The 19,134-nt window shown below is 48.0% G+C and overlaps 1 protein-coding gene across 20 annotated transcripts in view; it reads left to right on the plus strand.

Annotated features, from left to right (window-relative positions):
* LOC139391751 (microtubule-actin cross-linking factor 1, isoforms 1/2/3/4/5-like) overlaps positions 1-19,134 on the plus strand; it is a 228,335-nt gene that overhangs the window by 135,750 nt on the left and 73,451 nt on the right. For 18 of the 20 annotated variants that reach the window (XM_071139264.1, XM_071139276.1, XM_071139260.1 and 15 more), the window contains 15 exons: positions 2,156-9,166; positions 9,304-9,459; positions 9,549-9,764; positions 9,865-10,017; positions 10,179-10,475; positions 11,450-11,599; positions 11,903-12,136; positions 12,875-13,039; positions 13,294-13,635; positions 13,906-14,097; positions 14,409-14,582; positions 14,791-14,914; positions 16,730-16,929; positions 17,124-17,441; positions 17,720-17,886. In XM_071139264.1, the coding sequence (XP_070995365.1) occupies positions 2,156-9,166; positions 9,304-9,459; positions 9,549-9,764; positions 9,865-10,017; positions 10,179-10,475; positions 11,450-11,599; positions 11,903-12,136; positions 12,875-13,039; positions 13,294-13,635; positions 13,906-14,097; positions 14,409-14,582; positions 14,791-14,914; positions 16,730-16,929; positions 17,124-17,441; positions 17,720-17,886 (9,899 nt within the window). The remainder of the gene's footprint in view (positions 1-2,155; positions 9,167-9,303; positions 9,460-9,548; positions 9,765-9,864; positions 10,018-10,178; positions 10,476-11,449; positions 11,600-11,902; positions 12,137-12,874; positions 13,040-13,293; positions 13,636-13,905; positions 14,098-14,408; positions 14,583-14,790; positions 14,915-16,729; positions 16,930-17,123; positions 17,442-17,719; positions 17,887-19,134) is intronic. The other 2 variants (XM_071139266.1, XM_071139262.1) reach the window with 2 other exon arrangements.

Consider the following 19,134-nt stretch of genomic DNA (forward strand, 5'->3'; position numbering starts at 1 on the left):
AACAAACATTTTATGTAATTGCATGGAGTGAGCCCCCCCCTCACTTGCACTCGACAACCCGCTTGCAATCATGTCATCCGTCATCACCATCATCATCAAACACATCTGCATAATGGCTAGTCTATGGCCCCCTATTGGTGTAGCAGTCGTAGAGCCAAATAAGTCATGCTACCATTTAGCTATAGTAGCTTTTTGATAGGAGGAGCGCCCTCAACGTCCGCCTTCATGGTCACGAGATAGTCACCCGTCCATATGCTCCACATCACCTCTGAGCACTCATTGGTAGACAATAGGTGTGACCCTAAATTACAATGGTCATTTACTGTCCCCGCACTACGTTCTGTACGCGACCTTGCTATTCATCCATGAACCTACAAAAGCCCATTACTCTTCATAAACGCGCGCGCATACTCATTCACATAGTTCGAAATCCAACCACGCTGTCATGTCCCCCCCCCCATATACATCTGTCCAAATGTGATGGTATGTGTATGTGAGTGTATCAGTGATATATAATGTATGAGAGGGATTGTGAGTGTGTTGGTGTGTGTGCGCGTACCTTCCCACCCACGAGTGTGTGTTCTATGAATGGTGTGTGTGGTTTTCTGGGTAGTTCTATACACTCAGGAAGAATGTACACACGTTGCATCAAATCACTTGTCAGAGAAGAATGTCTAACTGCCAGTGTCGGCTTCGTGTGAGCACCAGAGGCCAGCTACGCAAACCCCCACGTCACCGTTTGAGCATGATGTGTCCAGATCACAGTGTGTGTGTGTATATGTTTGTGCCGTCTAATGCATTAATATGTGTGAAATAATCAGCATTTTGCTTCAAAATCACTAACAGCTGCCAGAAGAGAATCAAGGACATCCTGCTCTCAGCAAAAGGATAACTGTAGTTAATCAGTATGTATGGGGCAGAATCCTATTATCTCTGGTTAAGTTAAATTGTATTCTGCCACTTAGCCAGTGAGCAAAGAATCAGTCCATTGTGGATTCAATGTCAGTCAGATTTGAGAAAGTCCATTTCAATTAATCGTAGTCCAAAGTCAATTGTGCCATAGCTAGAGATGGTCCAAAACCTATGGAGGTTACAGTATAGCTAGTGATGGTCCAAAACCTATGGAGGTTACAGTATAGCTAGTGATGGTCCAAAACCTATGGAGGTTACAGTATAGCGAGTCGATTGAAATGGAGTGTCAGTCAGGCGAGTCAGGGCCTTCAGGTAGATAGCATGCAGAATCCTAACTCCAAGCTTCTCACCTGTCGCTCTTCAATCTGCCGAGCCCTCGGCCTGTTAGTGTTTGCGCATCACGGGCCAGCCCCGTACGGTAAGTAGTGCTCGCTTTCTCTTACCGTTGCTTCCAATCTGACCTGCCTTTTTCTAGCTTTATCTTCTCTTTGATCGGTCTTTCTCTCCTTCCTTTGCTGTTTGTTTTTACCTGGTATATTGGTTCTCTGCATTTCTGTTCTCTATGTAGCCATGCTTAGTGCTTTGTAGAACAGAGGTAAGTGTTCTTGTGCCATGCTGGAAGAGAAATGTGGGTGCAAAAGATTGCCTCCCGAGGGGCGCAGCAGTCTAAGACACTGCGTCGCAGTGCTAAAGGCGTCACTACAGACCCGGGTTCGATCCCAGGTTGTGTTGCGGCCAGCCTCGACCGGGAGACCTATGAGGCGCCGCACAATTGGCCCAGGGTTGCCCGGGTTACGGGAGGGTTTGGCCGGTCAGGAAAGTCCTTGTCCCATCCCACTCTAGCTACTCCTTGTGGCGGCCTGGCGCATGCACGCTGACTTCGGTCGTCAGCTGTACATTGGTGCGGCTGGCTTCCGGGTTAAGCAAGCAGTGTCAAGAAGCTCCTGACCTTCGCCTCTCCCGAGTCCGTAGGGGAGTTGCAGCAATGGGACAAGACTAACTACCAATTGGATACCACGAAATTAGGGAGAAAGAAGGGGGAAAAAACGAGTTTAATACTATATCGTATTGTATCTATTGAAATATGCTTTTATCACCGTAATTATGTCAAAATTCTCTTTGGTAAAGGTTGTTTTTTTTTTCTTGGTGGATACTTACGGTCTATGGGTTCCTCAACAAAATACTGTTAAATACTTACTGTTAAGTAAGTTAAAATATTCACTTACTTTGTTTCTCTTCACAGAGCCAAGCTGCCATTGGCGGAGTTATTGACCTGGGCACCATGGAAACTGTCCCAGTCTTCCAAGCTGCTCAGCGTGGCCTCATTGATCAGGACACCTGCCATGTCTTATTGGAGGCCCAGCTCACCATGGGTGGGTTATTTCAGCCTGTCTCCCCTGTGAGCCTATCACTGGAAGAGGGCTTCAACTGTGGCCTGATTGATAGTCTCATCAGCCAATCCCTAGCAGAGCTGGAGAGTGCCTTGCATCTTGTCGACCAGACAGAACAATTGGAGGGCCAGCTCCTTCCAGTGGCCGCAGCCATGGAGGAGGGCCTTATCAGAGAGGAGTTGGGGCTGCGTATCCTGGAGCTGCAGATGAACACAGGAGGCCTCAGGGGGTTGGGAGGAAGAAGACTGACCCTGGATAGTGCTGGAGAGATGGGACTGCTGACCCCAAGGGTCTACACCAAGCTCAGGTCACGGGTCAATCGGCGGGAGCTCGTTGACCCTAACACAGCAGAAAAGCTGAATCTGTCCGAACTGCAGCAGCGCTGTGTCCTCAGCGATGACACAGGCTTGTATCTGCTGCCAGTCAAACAGCAGCCAGGAGGCACCGTCTGCCTCGCTTCCGGCAGGAAGGTTGGGATCTTCCGTGCTGTCCAAGAGAATCTGATTGACAGGCAAGTTACGGTGAGATTGCTGGAGGCCCAGCTATTTGCTGGTGGGATTGCTGACCCCCGTACGGGACGCCGCCTGACTGTGGATGAGGCTGTGCGTCACAATCTGATGGACCAGGACCTGGCCTGTGCCATGCTGACCCGCCAGCTGCAGAGTGGTGGGATACTAGACCCTGTAAGTGGGGAGCGCCTAGGGTTGGAGGAAGCCATCCAGAGGGACCTGCTCTCACCTCATCTGGCCCTGCTGGTGCTTGAGTCCCTCTGGGCTTTTATGGGGATGCTCTGGCCTGAGTCAGGGGAGCTGCTGCCCATTGCAGAGGCTCTACAACAAGGGGTCATCTCGGGAGAGCTGGCTCTGAACATCCTGAGACAACGCCACACGATAGGTGCCCTGTACCTTCCTGAAACCCCCAAGATCGTGTCCCTGAATCAGGCTAAGGAGGTCCTTGAACCCAAAGTGGCTGAGATTCTGAAAGAGATTCAGATCCCAGATGTGCTACACAACATGAACCAGTCAGGCTCCCCAAATCTAAATCGCCTAAGCTGGGGCTCCACTGGGTCATCCCCTCCCTCCTCACCACCTGCCTCTTCCCCAGAGCACACATGTTTCCCCTCATTTCTGGAGGAGATGGCCCCTGAGGAACAGGCACATCACCGCCTGCTTTTCCATTTAATGACCCACAGTTATATAGATGCACATTCTGGCCAGCGCTTAGTGTTGTTCGAGCCTGAGCTGGTGGAACTTGTCAAGGCTGCTACTGGTCTGATCAATGTGGATCCTATACCTGGAGTGGTGGTGTCAGGGTTGAGTTTGACTTCACAGAGACAGGAGTTTATGGAAGTAGTGCCAATTGTAAGTTTGGTGGATAATCAGCAGACAAGGGAAATCAGAGAGGTCCATGAAAAGAGTGCAAAATTCAGCTCGTCTGAAAAATATATTTCCTCCAGAAAGATGGTAAAAGAAGCTGATAGTCAAGGATGGGATGGTACATCTGACATGATATTGCAGGCTAAGCAAACTGGAATTCAGGAGATGGGACAGGTAGACGTTGACTCAACCATGATAATAAGTGAGAAGGTAGATGGAGGTGTACATAGAGAAGTAAAAGGTGAAAAGGATGAAATTGTTATTTTTGAAAGTGTCCAGCCCTCAGCTGGACTACCAGAAAAGCAATTAATTACAGGCTCGTATGAAGAGGGGCTGGTAGAGATTGAATCAGAGGGAGCAAGAGATAGAGGTCACAAAAAGACAAAGGATACGGACTCACTCATGGGCGGTACACTTGTAGAAGCCTCAGAAATGTACTCAGTACCATTTAAGACCAAGGCAGAGACTCTGATGCCAACCCAATCTGATGCCAACCCCATTCCACCATCAGAGACTAATGAAAATGAGAGCATGCCTGTGAGTGTTGGAGTTAAACATACTATGGAGGATGCTCAGAGGGTCACAGTGAAGACCCCACCCCAGGTTATGAGTTTAGAGGCAGCAGCAGTGAAGAGTGAGGAGGATGTTGAGCTGGAAAGGTTGACCTCAGAGCTTCACCAAGGGGGTCTACTGATGGAAGGAGGGCAGCGGCTTCTCCCAGATGAAGCCGTGGCTCAGGGGGTCCTCCCTGGACACACTGCAGTCAAGCTGATGGCCAAGGCAGGACTTTTCGGAGGTTTCCTGGATGTCAGCGCATGTGAATCTCTGAGCATGGAGGATGTGATGCAGGAGGGTCTGCTTGACGAAGACCTGATGTGGAGTGTGCTGAAATCAGAGAAGACCCTGGCAGGGGTAGTGGATGTAGAGAAAGGGAAGATTTGTACCCTGAAGGATGCTGCTCAGGCAGGCCTGATAGACTCCAACACAGCTGCTCGGCTCCTGGAGGCCCAGGTGGTCTCAGGGGGAGTGGTTGACCTGCGAAGGGATAAGAAAGTGTCTGTTACCCTGGCAGCCAACCTTGGGCTGATAGAGGAGGACCAAAGAGAAAAGCTAGTTGCGTTGGAGAAGTCATACCGTGGAAAATACTCAGACCTAGATTCAGCGCTAACCAAAGCAATGTTGCAGCTGCAAATGGATGGGGTTGTCGATCCCAAAACGAAGTCACCTGTTCCCCTAAAGCTGGCCCTTGAAAGAGGTTTGCTTGGGCAGGAGGAAGTCTATCAAGCCTTGTCCCAGCAAGTGGCAGAGGGTGGCATCGTGCACCACAACTCTGGAATTAGACTGTCAGTTGCTGATGCTTTGCTGCGAGGTCTGGTAGACCGTGCCATTGCCCCAGAACTGGGGGAGTTAGAGAGAGCATGTCAGGGGGAAGTCGCCCTCTCTTCAAACCCAGATGCTGCCCTCCTCCAGGCATCCACAGGTGCCATTTTGGACCCTGATTTAAATTGTAGACTTACATTGACAGAGGCTGTCTCCGATGGTCTGCTCGATGAGAGCACTGCCAAGAAAGCAATGGTTTCTCCAGGTGTAACACAAGGTTTGTTGGATCCACAAAGTGCCCAAATTGTGCCTTACTCAGACCTTGTAAACCAAGGCAAGATTGACATTAAGAGTGGAAAGCGCTTCTTGGAAGTGAAGCCTTTCAAGGGAATCCAGGATAAGCAAACAGGTGAAATCCTGAATTTAGCTGAAGCAATTGCATCTCAACAAGTTGATCCGGTCCCAGCGCTCAGAATGTTGCAAAGCCAGGCAGACACTGGAGGGATTATTGATATTTCCAATGGAGCTAGGCTCCCTCTGCCTAAAGCCTTTAAGAAAGGGCTGGTGGGAGAACATATGGCCAGGCTCATTGCCACCAACCAGGTTCTGAAAGGGGGCTTGTTTGACCCTTCCACGGGGCAGAGAGTCTCTAGCCTGAAAAAAGCTGTCAAATATGGGCTTATATCCAGAGAAATGGCTGCAGAGCTCCAGGGCAACTTGGGCTCCATGGATGTAGAATGTGACGATGAGGATGGTTCAACACCCATTGTCTCTTCAGATGGGACCTATAGTCCTGCAGTCACATTATCAATATCCAGTCCAGACAGCCAAACCAAAATAATTATTGAAAGCTCTGAAGTTATTTCTCCATCCCCACATCGAGAAGAGTCAGAAAAGGGGTATAACCCTTTGATGATCACAGAGGACATTGTAAAGACTCTAGAAGCTGGAACGTTCAAGCAGTCAGAAGATCTGCAACACCATGGCTCTGTACACATTGAAGAAGAGATGGAAGATGGAGAGGTCTCAATAGCCGGGAAGTCATTTGACATAGAGTCAGACCAGTCAATCAATTTGTTGGCTCAGTTTGCAATCAATGCGGAGAAAAGGGTTCAGCGGGCCCTTCAGGAGATGGCGACTCCGCAAGATGTTACTGTTCGACCACCAGAAAATGATATCAAAAAGGAGTCTAGACCTGTGGGGGAAAGTAGTTCAGTCTTGCAGCAGGGGCAGTCTGCTATGGGCAAAGAACCACGGATGGACTCGACAGGGGCCATTGGCAGAGAAGGTAGGGATCAACAGGGCAGCATAGATATTTCTACACTAGTTGAGAGAGATGATGAAGGGAAGACAAATGTGGTAGAAGACAGTACTGAGAGTGTGGTGGAGCAAGGTAGAATAGAGGTTGAGAGCGACACAAAGATTGAGGTCACAGAGCGTGATGATCTTGGACATGCATCACCCCCTTCTAAGGAGGCTGAAGGTAAGAGCAAAAAGAAGAGGAAGAATAAGAAGAAAGGAAAGGGGGAGGTTGACATTGAGCAAAGACCCTCAGAAGAAGCTGATATTCAGAAAATGGAAAACAAAGACCAGAATGTACAATCTAAGGATAAGGGTGTTGAGTCCACCAGAGGTTATGTTACCCCACAGGAGAAAGAGGAGTCCCTTGTGCAAGATGTTCAATCTGCACTTGAAAGTGCCAGGGCACGGACTGTTGAGAGGTTTGGAGATCCAGAAGATATTGGCAAAGTAAGGGAAGCTTCTGCTGTTCCGCTTGGAGTCATAGAAGATGCTCTTGAGGTAGAGAGAGATGGTACAGAGTATAAGGTCTTTGAGGACCAAAGACGGGTGGAGAAGAACAAAACATCTAAGATACCTATGGCATCAGAGAAGGTTGAACCTGTGACAGAAGAGATACCATCCATCCATGATAAAGCAGGTTCTGAAGTGACAGTAGCGAAGGGTGTTCTCGACAGCTTAGACAAAAAGTCTAAGACACCCATAGTAGCAGAAAAGGTTGAATCTGTGGCAGATGAGCGATCGTCCATCCATGATAGAGTATCCATTCATAATAGAGTTTCTAAGGATGAGCAAATGCGGGAGGGCGAGCACATTGTGGGAAAGAGTGATTCAGATGGGGAGAAGACGGTTTCTCAACAGACTGGACAACAGGAGCATAAGGATAGAAAAGAGGTGGAATTCATTCTGAAAACCCCCCAGGCAGCAAATGATAAAGAGGCCCTTTTACGGAAGGCAAAAGAGAGTATCCTGAGGAAGGTGTTTGGGCGAGGTGTTAGTGAGAAGCAGGCTGCAGATGAGCTAGAGGCACTGCGTCAGGGAGTGGGGAAGAAGGAGAGTTTTGTGACATCTGTAGAGGAAGTTAAGACTGTAGGGAGTCCTGAGGTTTCACCAGAAGAGAGTAAAGGAATTGACAAGAAGGAAGGAGAAAGAGAGAAAGTTCTGCCTCACCATTCTATGATTCCTGTAGCAGCAGAGGAAGTGGAAAAAGCTCTGCCGTGCCAGGTTAAAGCAGGAAGGAAAGAGGAGAAAGTTTTACTAGACCAGGCTAAAGGAGAGAAAGAGGAGAAAGTTCTACCAGACCAGGCTAAAGGAGAGAAAGAGGAGAACGTTCTACCAGACCAGGCTAAAGGAAAGAAAGAGGAGAAAGTTCTACCAGACCAGGCTAGAGAAGGGGAGAAAGAGGAGAAAGTTCTACCAGACCAGGCTAGAGAAGGGGAGAAAGTTCTACCAGACCAGGCTAAAGAAGGAGAGAAAGTTCTACCAGACCAGGCTAGAGAAGGGGAGAAAGTTCTACCAGACCAGGCTAAAGAAGGAGAGAAAGAGGAGAAAGTTCTACCAGACCAGGCTAGAGAAGGAGAGAAAGAGGAGAAAGTTATACCAGGCCAAGCTAAAGGAGAGAAAGAGGAGAACGTTGTACCAGACCAGGCTAAAGGAAAGAAAGAGGAGAAAGTTCTACCGGACCAGGCTAAAGGAAAGAAAGAGGAGAAAGTTCTACCAGACCAGGCTAAAGGAAAGAAAGAGGAGAAAGTTCTACCAGACCAGGCTAAAGGAAAGAAAGAGGAGAAAGTTCTACCAGACCAGGCTAGAGAAGGGGAGAAAGTTCTACCAGACCAGGCTAAAGAAGGAGAGAAAGAGGAGAAAGTTATACCAGACCAGGCTAGAGAAGGGGATAAAGTTCTAACAGCCCAGGCTAAAGAAGGAGAGAAAGAGAATAAAGTACTACCAGACCAGGCTAGAAAAGGACAGAAAGTTCTACGAGACCAAGCTAAAGAAGGAGAGAAAGAGGAGACTGTTCTACCATCTCAAACAGACCAGCTTAAAGAGATGATGCCGGGAAAGAAAAATCAGAAGAACAGAAAGTCTAAGATGCGTAAAGTGGTAGAAAAAGTTGAACCTGCGACAGAGGAGAAGCCATCCATCCACAATAGAGCAGATTCTGAAGTGAAATCCACACCGGCTGATCTTGAGAACTCAGTCTCTGGGGATGAGCAGAAGCTTGAGGAGCAGCAAGACAGTAAATCAGAGGAGCTGAACAAAATGGCTGCCTCTACCAAGAGTCTTAGTGGAGTTGACGCCAATCAACAAAGATCAACCCACACCACTGCACCGTACCAAATCAATGCACATCTTGAGGAGAAAACTGAGTATATTTATTTGAGGAGAGAAATTGACCCACATGGCAAGGAAATTGAACAATTTAGGATTGGTACACCTGAGAAAGATGTCCACCTAGACACCCCTGAGGAGGACAGGTCTCTGAGCAAACCAACTGATCTTCCTGGCAAGGACATTGAACAACTAAGAATTAGTACACCTGAGGAGGCATATTTGGCGCCTGCTACCCAGCCAGCAAAAACTACTGGCAAAGGGAAGAAGAAGAAGCAACAGCAGCAAGAACAACAGCAGGAGCAGAAACGTGACAGTCCCACTGAAACTGAGTGTAAAGAGGAACAGCCCCTTGAGGAGTCTACAGAATCAGGACAGTCCTGGTCTGACGAGAGCCCACAGTCTGATGCAAATGAGATGGTTGAATCTGATACAACAGAGGTACCCGAATCTGATACAACTGAGAGCTGGGAGGAGGAGGATGGAGAAATCCAAGAATTGGAGATAAGGAAAGAGAAGGGCCCAGCTAAGACAGGAAAGGTAAGCAGTTGATGCATTTAGTAGGTGAAAAGCAAATTGTCTCTACTTGATCATACATTATCTGTATTGTGTAACCCAGTAACAAGCTGTCGAATGCCATTCAGACGGATGCTTATCTGACATTCCCTTTCCATCAGTCCTCGTTGCTCCGCCAGGAATTCCTGGAACATGACCAGCAAATTGTGGCTCTGCTCTCTATGGTGAGACACATCGAGGTTCGCCTCAAGCAGCAGCAGCAACAGTCGATTGGTCGCAGTCTCATTGCGCTTGATGACATCATCAAACAGACAGAGGTAAGAGATTTAGTACCTGCAAATGTATGATCTAGGATGTTACCACAATGGAAATCTTAGTTTCAAAATTGACCAACCTTTTATCTCAGACCTTGGATCTAGAACTTTGGGATTTAGAATCCCAGGTCAAAAAGGAAGTGGATGCTGCTGGGCAGCTGCTGGAGCCCCGCCCACAGGAAGTACCACCTCAGCTACTATTGGCCTTGGAAAAGGATGGGCGAAGCTTAGCTCGAGGTTACGAGGCTGCCAGAGGGGTTTCAGAAAACATCCTGCAGGGGCTGCGCGCACACAGAGAGGCACATAAGGTAATGGGACAGTGGATTGAAACATGAGATCTGTGTGTTTTTGGTGTTTATCCACTATTGCACCCTTTGCTAATCAGTGCTGTTTGTTTCTCTCTCTCAGGAGGCAGTGACTGGGGAACAGAGGTCACTTGGAGGGCGAGTAGAGGATCTTCTCTTCTGGCTGAAGGAGACTGAGGCACAAATTACAGGAATGGATGGGCAAACCCAGGGCGAGACTCCTCCTCAGCGCACACAACAGCTCCAGCTATGCAAGGTTACCGCTCTCACGCCAAACTTCAAGTTTGATCTCGTTACCCTCTTCTTGTGCACTTTCAAGTGTGCAATTAACAACCTAGTTCGGATTCAGCCTACACGTTGCTTCATTTCCAGCTAGTCCTCAGATCATTATCTCTCCTTTCTATCTCCCTTCCTCAGGAGTTGCAGTCGTCTCTCTCGGCCCGCTCCAATGACGTCAACGCGCTTGCCTTTGACATCCAGGTGTTCATCTCGGAGCGGGCTCAGGACCTGGCTCCAGAACAGAGCAGGCACCTCCTTGGGCAGCTACAACAGCTCCAGAGGGGCTTCCACCGAGCCGCTGGCCAAGCCCACGCCAAGACCGACACCCTCGCCGCCCAGAGAGATAGGGAGGAGGAGAGGCAGCGCAGGCACAAAGAAAAAGAAGAGGAAGAGAAGGAGAGAGAAAGAGAGAGACAGAGTGCAAGGGAGAGAGAGGTTTGCAAACCGCTGGCTATGTTGCGCAGTCCCATTTGGAGTTCTGGAATGCATGTTTAACATTATACATTTTCAATACAGTCAATCATCCGTAATAACATACTTTACCATATAACGATTGTGGTCATGCTATCATTGTTTCAATTCTCACTTTCTATCACTTTCTGTATCTGGCTAACCCTTATCCATACTATTAATCATCTCCATCAAAGCAAATATGTTAACTTCAAAAATTATTCTTATTTTCAACATTTGTGTCTAAATTGATCACCGCTGCTGCTGCGAAGACTAAGACACCGTATAGGGACCGGTATTACTACTCCCACCACAAGCTTCTATGCCCAATGTGTGTTTGCTCCTCTGCATGTGTCCCTGTATAACACCTGTGTGTATTAACATGTCTGCCTTGCTCTTCCAGATTGCCACAGAAGGAAATACGCTTGCGCCGCCACGGAAAAGGCTAGAGAGTTTTTAAATCCGAGAAGCCTTGCTGTGGCTAGAACGCTTTCCTTTTGTCCTCTTCTCCCCTGTTGTACGACATGGGGAGGAAGGAACAAAGGGGCAAACGAGGACACTGTTTCGTTTGATTGTCTTTGTGTTATTGTTGTTGTTTTGGCTCGACTGACCTGTTGATGATGCTGTGTCCGTATCTATCGATCTGTCTGGCTGGCTGTGTGAATTCTGGACACATCATGCTCGACGTCTGGCAAAGTGTGACACATATAAATGACATTTTAAAGGGTTTAGAAACAGGCAAGCGTTGCACTTCATGGAAGTGTGAATGGGTGTTGAAGAGAAATGTAGAAAGATCTGCTTTTTGTGTGCTCCTGCTCAGCTGAGTGGAAAATGACAATAGGGGTCTGATTCAAACTCGTGGACTGACCACTGTTCATTAGCAAAACGTGCAATATTACTTGTCTCACTCTCTCTCTGCCTACATTTTTCTCTGTCTACCGTCGTCCGTGGCTCTCCAGGTGGTGCAGCAGCACAAAGCAGAGTGCTCACAGAGATTGGAAGGCCTTACAATGTGGTTGGCTGGAGCTGCCAGCGTGCTGGCCAATCAAAGAGCGGGAGCAGAGTCGGGTGACGTGAATGTGCTGCAGCAGAAACAAAACGAGCTAAAGGTGAGGGAAAACGCTGCCGTTTTTTTTTTCACATCCAATGCTCAAGAAAGGAGATAACGCCTGTGTTGTTTTAGTTGCTCCCAGACTTCTAATGTAGCCTGGTTCTGACCTTGCTAGGTCTCTTTGAGGACCCACAGTTATAGGAGCTAGGCTGCGTTCAAACTGTTGGAGCGTCTTAACACTGTGCATGTATTCTCCTTTCTCTTCACATGCAGTTTTGTATGGCCTGCTCCAGGGGAATATGCCACACTACCTGTAACCTCTCTATATCTGACCCCCCCTCTCTCTCTCCCCCTCCCCCAGGAAGTACAGAAGGACCTGCAGACCAGAGGCGAGGGCGTGGCGGAGACCATCCGCTCGGTGGAGGAGTTCCTGGCGGAGCACGGTGACAGCCTGAGTCCAGAGGACAGGGCCAACCTCCAGGGGGCACTGTCCCGTATGAAGGAGCAGTACAGTGCCCTAACCGACACGGCCGACTCCTCCCTGGCCCAGCTGGACACGGCCATCAGCACCACCGTCCAACAGAACACACAGCGGGTAAGCCTAAAGTAGCAGCGCTGCTGTCTAACACAGCACGTAGATTTTATTATTGCCGTCTATAAGGTCCAAGATGTGTATCTTTATGGATACTGTTTTGAGTACTGAAAAATGACTATGGAAATAGCTACAGTGTTTTTATTTTATCTGTTATTTTACCAGGTAAGTTGACTGAGAACACATTCTCATTTGCAGTAACGACCTGAGGAATAGTTACAGGGGATTAATGAGCCAATTGTAAACTGGGGATGATTAGGTGACCGTGATGGTTTGAGGGCCAGATTGGGAATTTAGCCAGGACACCGGGGTTAACACCCCTACTCTTACAATAAGTGCCATGGGATCTTTAATGACCTCAGAGAGTCAGGACACCCGTTTAACGTCCCATCCGAAAGACCTCACCCTACACAGGGCAATGCCTGGGGCATTGGGATATTTTTTTAGACCAGAGGAAAGAGTGCCTTCTACTGACCCTCTAACACCACTTCCAGCAGCATCTGGTCTCCCATCCAGGAACTGACCAGTACCAACCCTGCTTAGCTTCAGAAGCAAGCCAGCAGTGGTATGCAGGGTGGAATGCTGCTGGCAATTAAACCAGAGGAAAAGCTCTTTCCTTTTCTGTGTCAATTATGGTGAAGGGCCTTTCTTTCCCTGACTGCACTTTCATTGGTAGAAATATACACTGACCGCGATCTGTGCTGCTTGATCACGTTTCCCCTCTATTCTCTTCCCCTATAGGCCAAGGCAGTAGAGGAGCTGCAGGAGACCCGGTGTCAGATCGACTCGCTGCTGGAGGAGCTCTCCTCCCTGAACCAGCCTGGGAGAATAGGAACTGGCATGACTGTTACTGACCACCCCTCCTCGCCAGAGGGAAGACTACAATCACACAGCGACATGCTCCAGGTCAGACATTCTCCTTGCTGCTTATTTACAAAAGGAACGTTTGTTCATGTTGTGGTATACAACTAAATGCACTATGAAACGTAATGCTTCAGAAAAGGGTTCTAAAACCGCCTTTTTAGGTGCTTGGCAGAGGTTATTGAATGACAGTCAACTTGCATCCTTCCTCTCATCTCCTTTCCAGACTATGTGAGATGAGCCCTACCGTTTGGCTCTCTCTGACCCATTATGATCTTTGATCTTTAACCCCTCTACAGACGGAGCTCCAGCAGCTCCAGGCCCAGCAGGCCCAGCTGATGCAGGTGTCCCAGAACGCTCGATCCCTCCTGGACCAGCCCGACTCGGCCGTGCCAGCCGAGGAGAAACAGCGTCTGCGGGACCAGCTAGACCAGCTCCAGACCCAACACCAGGAGAAGCTGCGAGCCTGCCAGGAGAGGCTGAGGCGCTCTGAGGCCCTTAAGGACGAGCTGGCCAAGTTCCTCCAGGAGCACGGGGGCCTGGGGACCTGGCTGGAACAGAGTGAGGGGGAGCTGGGTTCCTTAGGGGAAGGAGAGACGGACGCACAGGGCCTGAAGGGGAGACTGGAAGAGCACAAGAAGGTACATGTTGTTTTAGACTAGTGTGAGTTAGAGAGAAAGCTACATTGCATAGCCAGAGAGAGATGGTTTACATTATCAAGATGCAAGAATATAGGCTTACTGTAACAATAGTTCAGGGTTTATATTGGCAGTTGGTAGCAATATTCACTCCTACTGTCAGCTGTATACACACAGTCATGATACTAAAGACACTAAGTTTACTGTTTCAAACTTTGGAACTGAACACATTCTTGACTGTATCGAACTGACCTGGAACCTGTTGTCTTCCAGCTGGCGGAGGATGTGATCTGCCACAAGGCAGACCTGCGCTTCGTGTCCATCTCGGGTCAGAAGGTGCTGGACTCTGTCCAGGGGGCTCTGGAGAAGGTAGGAGGGTCTGACCCAGCCCTGGAGGAGACGAAGCAGCTGGTCACGGACAAGTTACAGGACGCCAACCACCGTTACACCGCACTGCACACCAAGGTGGGTCTCATATAGAGTAGGGGGATTGTATTCTTCATTACCACTGTGCTTGGTGTACCAATACATACTAGGAGCATATCCACAATGGCAGGGATTGTGTTGAAAGACTCACTATATTCAGTCAAGGTCCCTTTGAAATATAAGCCTTATTCATTATTTTACATTCTCTTTATATAACTACAATATATAATAATCAATAATATAGCCATAACCATAGTTGAGGCTGTGTGTAAAGATATTCAATATTGCTCTACTTTCATAGTTCATCTTTTTTTGATCTATGCTTACTCCCCGCCCCCCTCCTTTTCCAGTCGTCAGATCTGGGGGGGCGTCTGTCGGGTCTGTTGGAACGCTACCAGCAGTACCAGGACGAGGCTGTGTCGCTCCACACCTGGCTCAGCACCCAGGAGCAGAACCAGAGTATAACCGGACCCAGCGGAGAGACGGACACACAGACACTACAGAACACCCTGCGGGCCGTACAGGTGAGAGAGAGCATAGAAATAGATGGGGTGTGCAGAATTATTTTATACAGTATGTACATGTGACTGAACGAGGCGACATTATCAGCGCCTCAATCTTTGCGAGGAGAGGGTAGAACTCTGTTTTCCATTCCCTGCACCTCAACATGTCTCCTCCTTTTCCCCCTTTTCTGTTCTTTTTCTTCCCCCTCTCTCCCTGTGTTCTGGTCAGCTGTTGCAGGATGAGCTGGCGGAGCGGTCAGTCCAGTTGGAGAAGGTGAGGAGGGCAGGCAGAGAGCTGGCTAACACACAGGAGTCCCCCACTCTCAGAGCTGCCGAGATCATCAGCACTGCAGGTACACAAGCTCACAACTACACCACCGTTCAAAAGTTTGGGGTCACTTAGAAATGTCCTTGTTTTTGAAAGAAAATAACATCAAATTGATCAGAAATACTGTGTAGGCATTGTTAATGCTGTAAATGACTATTGTAGCTGGAAACGGCAGGTTTTTAATGGAATATCTACGTAGGCCTACAGAGGCCCATTAACAGCAACCATCACTCCTGTATTCCAATGGCACGTTGTTAGCTAATCCAAGTTTATCATTTTAAAAGGCTAATTGATCATTAGAAAACCCTTTTGCAATTATGTTAGCACAGCTGGAAACTGTTGTTCTGATTAAAGAAGCATATAACTGGTCTTCTTTAGACTAGTTGAGTTTCTGGAGCATCAGCATTTGTGGGTTCGATTACACGCTCAAAATGGCCAGAAACAAATAACTTTCTTCTGAAACTCGTCTGTCTATTCTTGTTCTGGGAAATTATGTCTATTCCATGCGAGAAATTGCCAAGATACTGAAGATCTCATACAGCGCTGTGTACTACTCCCTTCACAGAACAGGGCAAACTGGCTCTAACCAGAATAGAAAGAGGAGTGGGAGGCCCCGGTGCACAACTGAGCAAGAGGACAAGTACATTAGAGTGTCTAGTTTGAGAAACAGATGCCTCACAACTGACAGTTTCATTAAATAGTACCCGCAAAACACCGGTCTCAACGTCAACAGTGAAGAGGCGACTCCAGGATTCCGGCCGTCTAGGCAGAGTTGCAAAGAAAAAGCCATATCTCAGACTGGCCAATATAAAGAAAAGATTAAGATTGGTAAAAAAGTCCACAGACACTGGACGGAGGAAGATTGGTAAAAAGTGTTATGGACAGACGAAGTTAAGTTTGAGGTGTTGGGATCATAAAAAATAACATTCGTGAGACGCAGAAAAAATGAAGATGCTGGAGGAGTGCTTCACACCCTCTGTCAAGCATGGTGGAGGCAATGTGATGATCTGGGGGCGCTTTGGTGATAGTAAAGTGGGAGATTTGTACAGGGTAAAAAGGATCTTGAAGAAGGAAGGCTATCACTCCATTTTGCAACGCCATGCCATACCATGTGGACACCGCATAACTGGAGCCAATTTCCTCCAACAGTACAATGACCCAAAGCAGAGCTCCAAACTATGCAATAACTATTTAGGGAAGAAGCAGTCAGCTGGTATTCTGTCTATAATGGAGTGGCCAGCACTGTCACCGGATCTCAACCCTATTGAGCTGTTGTGGGAGCAGCTTGACCGTATGGTACGTAAGAAGTGCCCATCAAGCCAATCCAACAATCCAATGGGAGGTGCATCAGGAAGCATGGGGTGAAATCTCTTCAGATTACCTCAACAAATTGACAAGTAGAATGCCCAAGGTCTGCAAGGCTGTAGTTGCTGCAAATGGAGGATTATTTGATGAAAGCAAAGTTTGACGGACACAATTATTATTTCAATGAAAAATCATTATTTACAACCTTGTCAATGTCTTGACTATATTTCCTATTCATTTTGCAACTCATTTCATGTATGTTTTCATGGAAAACTAGGACATTTCTAAGTGACCCCAAACTTCTGAACGGTAGTGTGTATCTATTGTTCTGCCAATCATAACCTTCTGTATTGTTATATCTTATTCATCCCTTCGCATCCTCATAGATCCTGCAGTGTATCTACTTGTCTTACTGAACACCACCATCTCTGTTGATGTCTTTTTAAAATCCATCCCCCTAAACAAACGAGTCTATATCGTAATGGAGAAAAGTAATCACCCTGGCATTCTCTCATCCTTCCTCTCTCTGAGCCAGATGGTCTGGAGAAGAGGTTCAGCTCTCTGTCTGAGTCCGTGTCCGAGCGAGCTGAGCAGCTCCAGACGTCCGTAGCCCAGTCGGTCAGTGTCCAGGAGGGGCTGAAGGGCTTGCTAGCCTGGCTGGACGGCCTACTGCTGACCCCCGGGCCCGTCCAACCCACCGCCCAGGCTGTCCAGGACGCCCTCACACAGAATCAGGTACCATAGTAGAAATACAGGTCCACAATGGAATAACCTGCAGCTGCTGTAATACTGTTTATGAGAATTATCTATATTTTTTTTTTACCTTACAGACTATTATTTAAAAAATGTTGCCTTCACATCTAATACACACTTCCTCTTTGCAGTTGTGTTACATGAGCTTCTTTTAACCCACTTCCCCTCTGTTCCAGAAACTACGCCAGGAGCTGTTATCCAGACAGGGCAGTGTGGAAGCCACCTGCGACTCGGTCTCCAAACTGCTCCAGAGCTCTGACGCCTCCACGGCCTCCGGGCTCCAGGGGTCACTAGAGCGCCTGAGCCAGCACTACGCCGCGGCACAGGCCAAGCAGGCCGAGAGGGAGGCTGAGCTCCGGGGGCTCCTGCCCAAGCTGGAGAACTATGAGAGACTGAGTACGGACCTGCAGGGTTTTACTCAGACCAGGCTGAGAGCTTTGAGCCCCGCGGGACAGCCTGACCGCAGTGTGGAGGACTACAGACAGACCATTGAGGTAAGAGGGGTGGGATGGTAAAAATTTCCATTGTGGTCCCTTAAAGTGTTCCAGAACCATAGATAGTCTGACAGACCATAGATATGAAGAGGTGGTAGGAGGATAGAGGTGCAGAACCGTATATATCAGTGTTACAGGCCATTGAGGTGAGAGGATGGGGATGATAAATAATACTAAAGAACCATAGATATCTTTGAACAGAGAAGTGGAAGAAGGCAGAGGGTTTTCGGGGAGGGTCGGCTTCAGATAACACATCTGTGTCTACCTTACTACTACAGGAGGTGAGAGCGGAGCAGGAGCAGGAGGCAGGTCAACTGAAGTCATTCTGCCAGCTGGGGACAGACCTCAGCCAAGCCAAGGCCCTGACCAGCACACAGACCCTACTGGACAATGTCAGAGAGGTGTCCGATGAGTTTGCCCGACTGGAATCCAACATCACTGAAAGGTAAGCAGCACTGCCTCAGAGAAACGCTGAGCCAAATCCCATGCAACACAAAGTAAAGCCCTGTGTATAAGCTTTGTAGTTCACTGTAGGTAAGCCCTGCCCTACAATACACAAAGCAAAGACTCACACGTCGGAATCTATTTAAAGGTCTCTAGGTGCACGTATGCTTGTAGTGCAGCGCCAAACCCACTAGGGGGAGATGGGTACAGCACAATAAGACCACGCACTGTCACATTGCTGCCACCATTACAGTCTGAAATATGACACTCATGGCATTTCTCTTCACGCTAATGCCATACAAATTCATCCACTGGTGTGGCAGGTAGCTTAGCGGTTAAGAGCATTGGGCTTGTAACCAAGGTTGCTGGTTCGAATCCCATAGTCGACTAGAGGGGAACTGTGCCCTTGAGCAAGGCACTTAATCCTAATTGCTCCTGTAAGAGTGTCTGCTAAATGACAACAACAAAATGAAACTTCCTGTATGGCAGTTACCAGTTGCCATGTCGCCCTGCTTAGCTTAACCACACTTGTGACATGCCACAAGAAATAGAATGACTGGCAATGCCCCCTTCTAGTGTTTCTATTTCTACGTCAGGCCTCTTATAAATACCATTGGACTGTCCGTTCGTCTAGCAAAAGATCGCAAAAGCTTATACATTGTTGGAATCGGCTAAACTTTGAACATTGAGATATTAAATACATGACAGAGACAAAGCCTTGAATAGAAAGAGTTTGTAAAAAGCCAGAAGGCTTTGGAATGTGTTTGTTGGAGGAGAGCGATGTGTTGATATAGGCGAGACGGGTGGATATCTGTGGATTAGGTGAAGAAGGGGTTGAGGTCAGGGGGGTGAGGTCAGTTCCCTTTAAGGGAGTCATCAGGTTTGGTATCTGGTTACCTTCTTTCCTGTGGAGCCATAAACTGTAAGGGAGGAGTGTCTTAAGTAGGATGCATATAAACTGTGATGTCTGAAATGTTTAGCGGTCTGATTTCAGCTGTACAGAACCTCTGGGGAATGATTCAACTTGGTTAAATTTCTCTAGTGTCCCTGAGTTATTTACTTTGAACCTAACATGTAGTGAGGGATTAGGCCTGTGTGGGATGTCTCTTAACGCTGTGTGTTGCCAACAATGGTGTGGGGGTGGACAGTGTTAGCTGATGGCGCAGGAGTGAATGTGGTCAGCGGTTACTAAAATAAGCCTTGGTGGGCACAGTTCAGTGTCCATTTATCAGACATACAAAAGAGGCTC

This window comes from Oncorhynchus clarkii, chromosome 32 (assembly GCF_045791955.1).
Source record: "Oncorhynchus clarkii lewisi isolate Uvic-CL-2024 chromosome 32, UVic_Ocla_1.0, whole genome shotgun sequence".
Classification (NCBI taxonomy): Eukaryota; Metazoa; Chordata; class Actinopteri; order Salmoniformes; family Salmonidae; genus Oncorhynchus; species Oncorhynchus clarkii.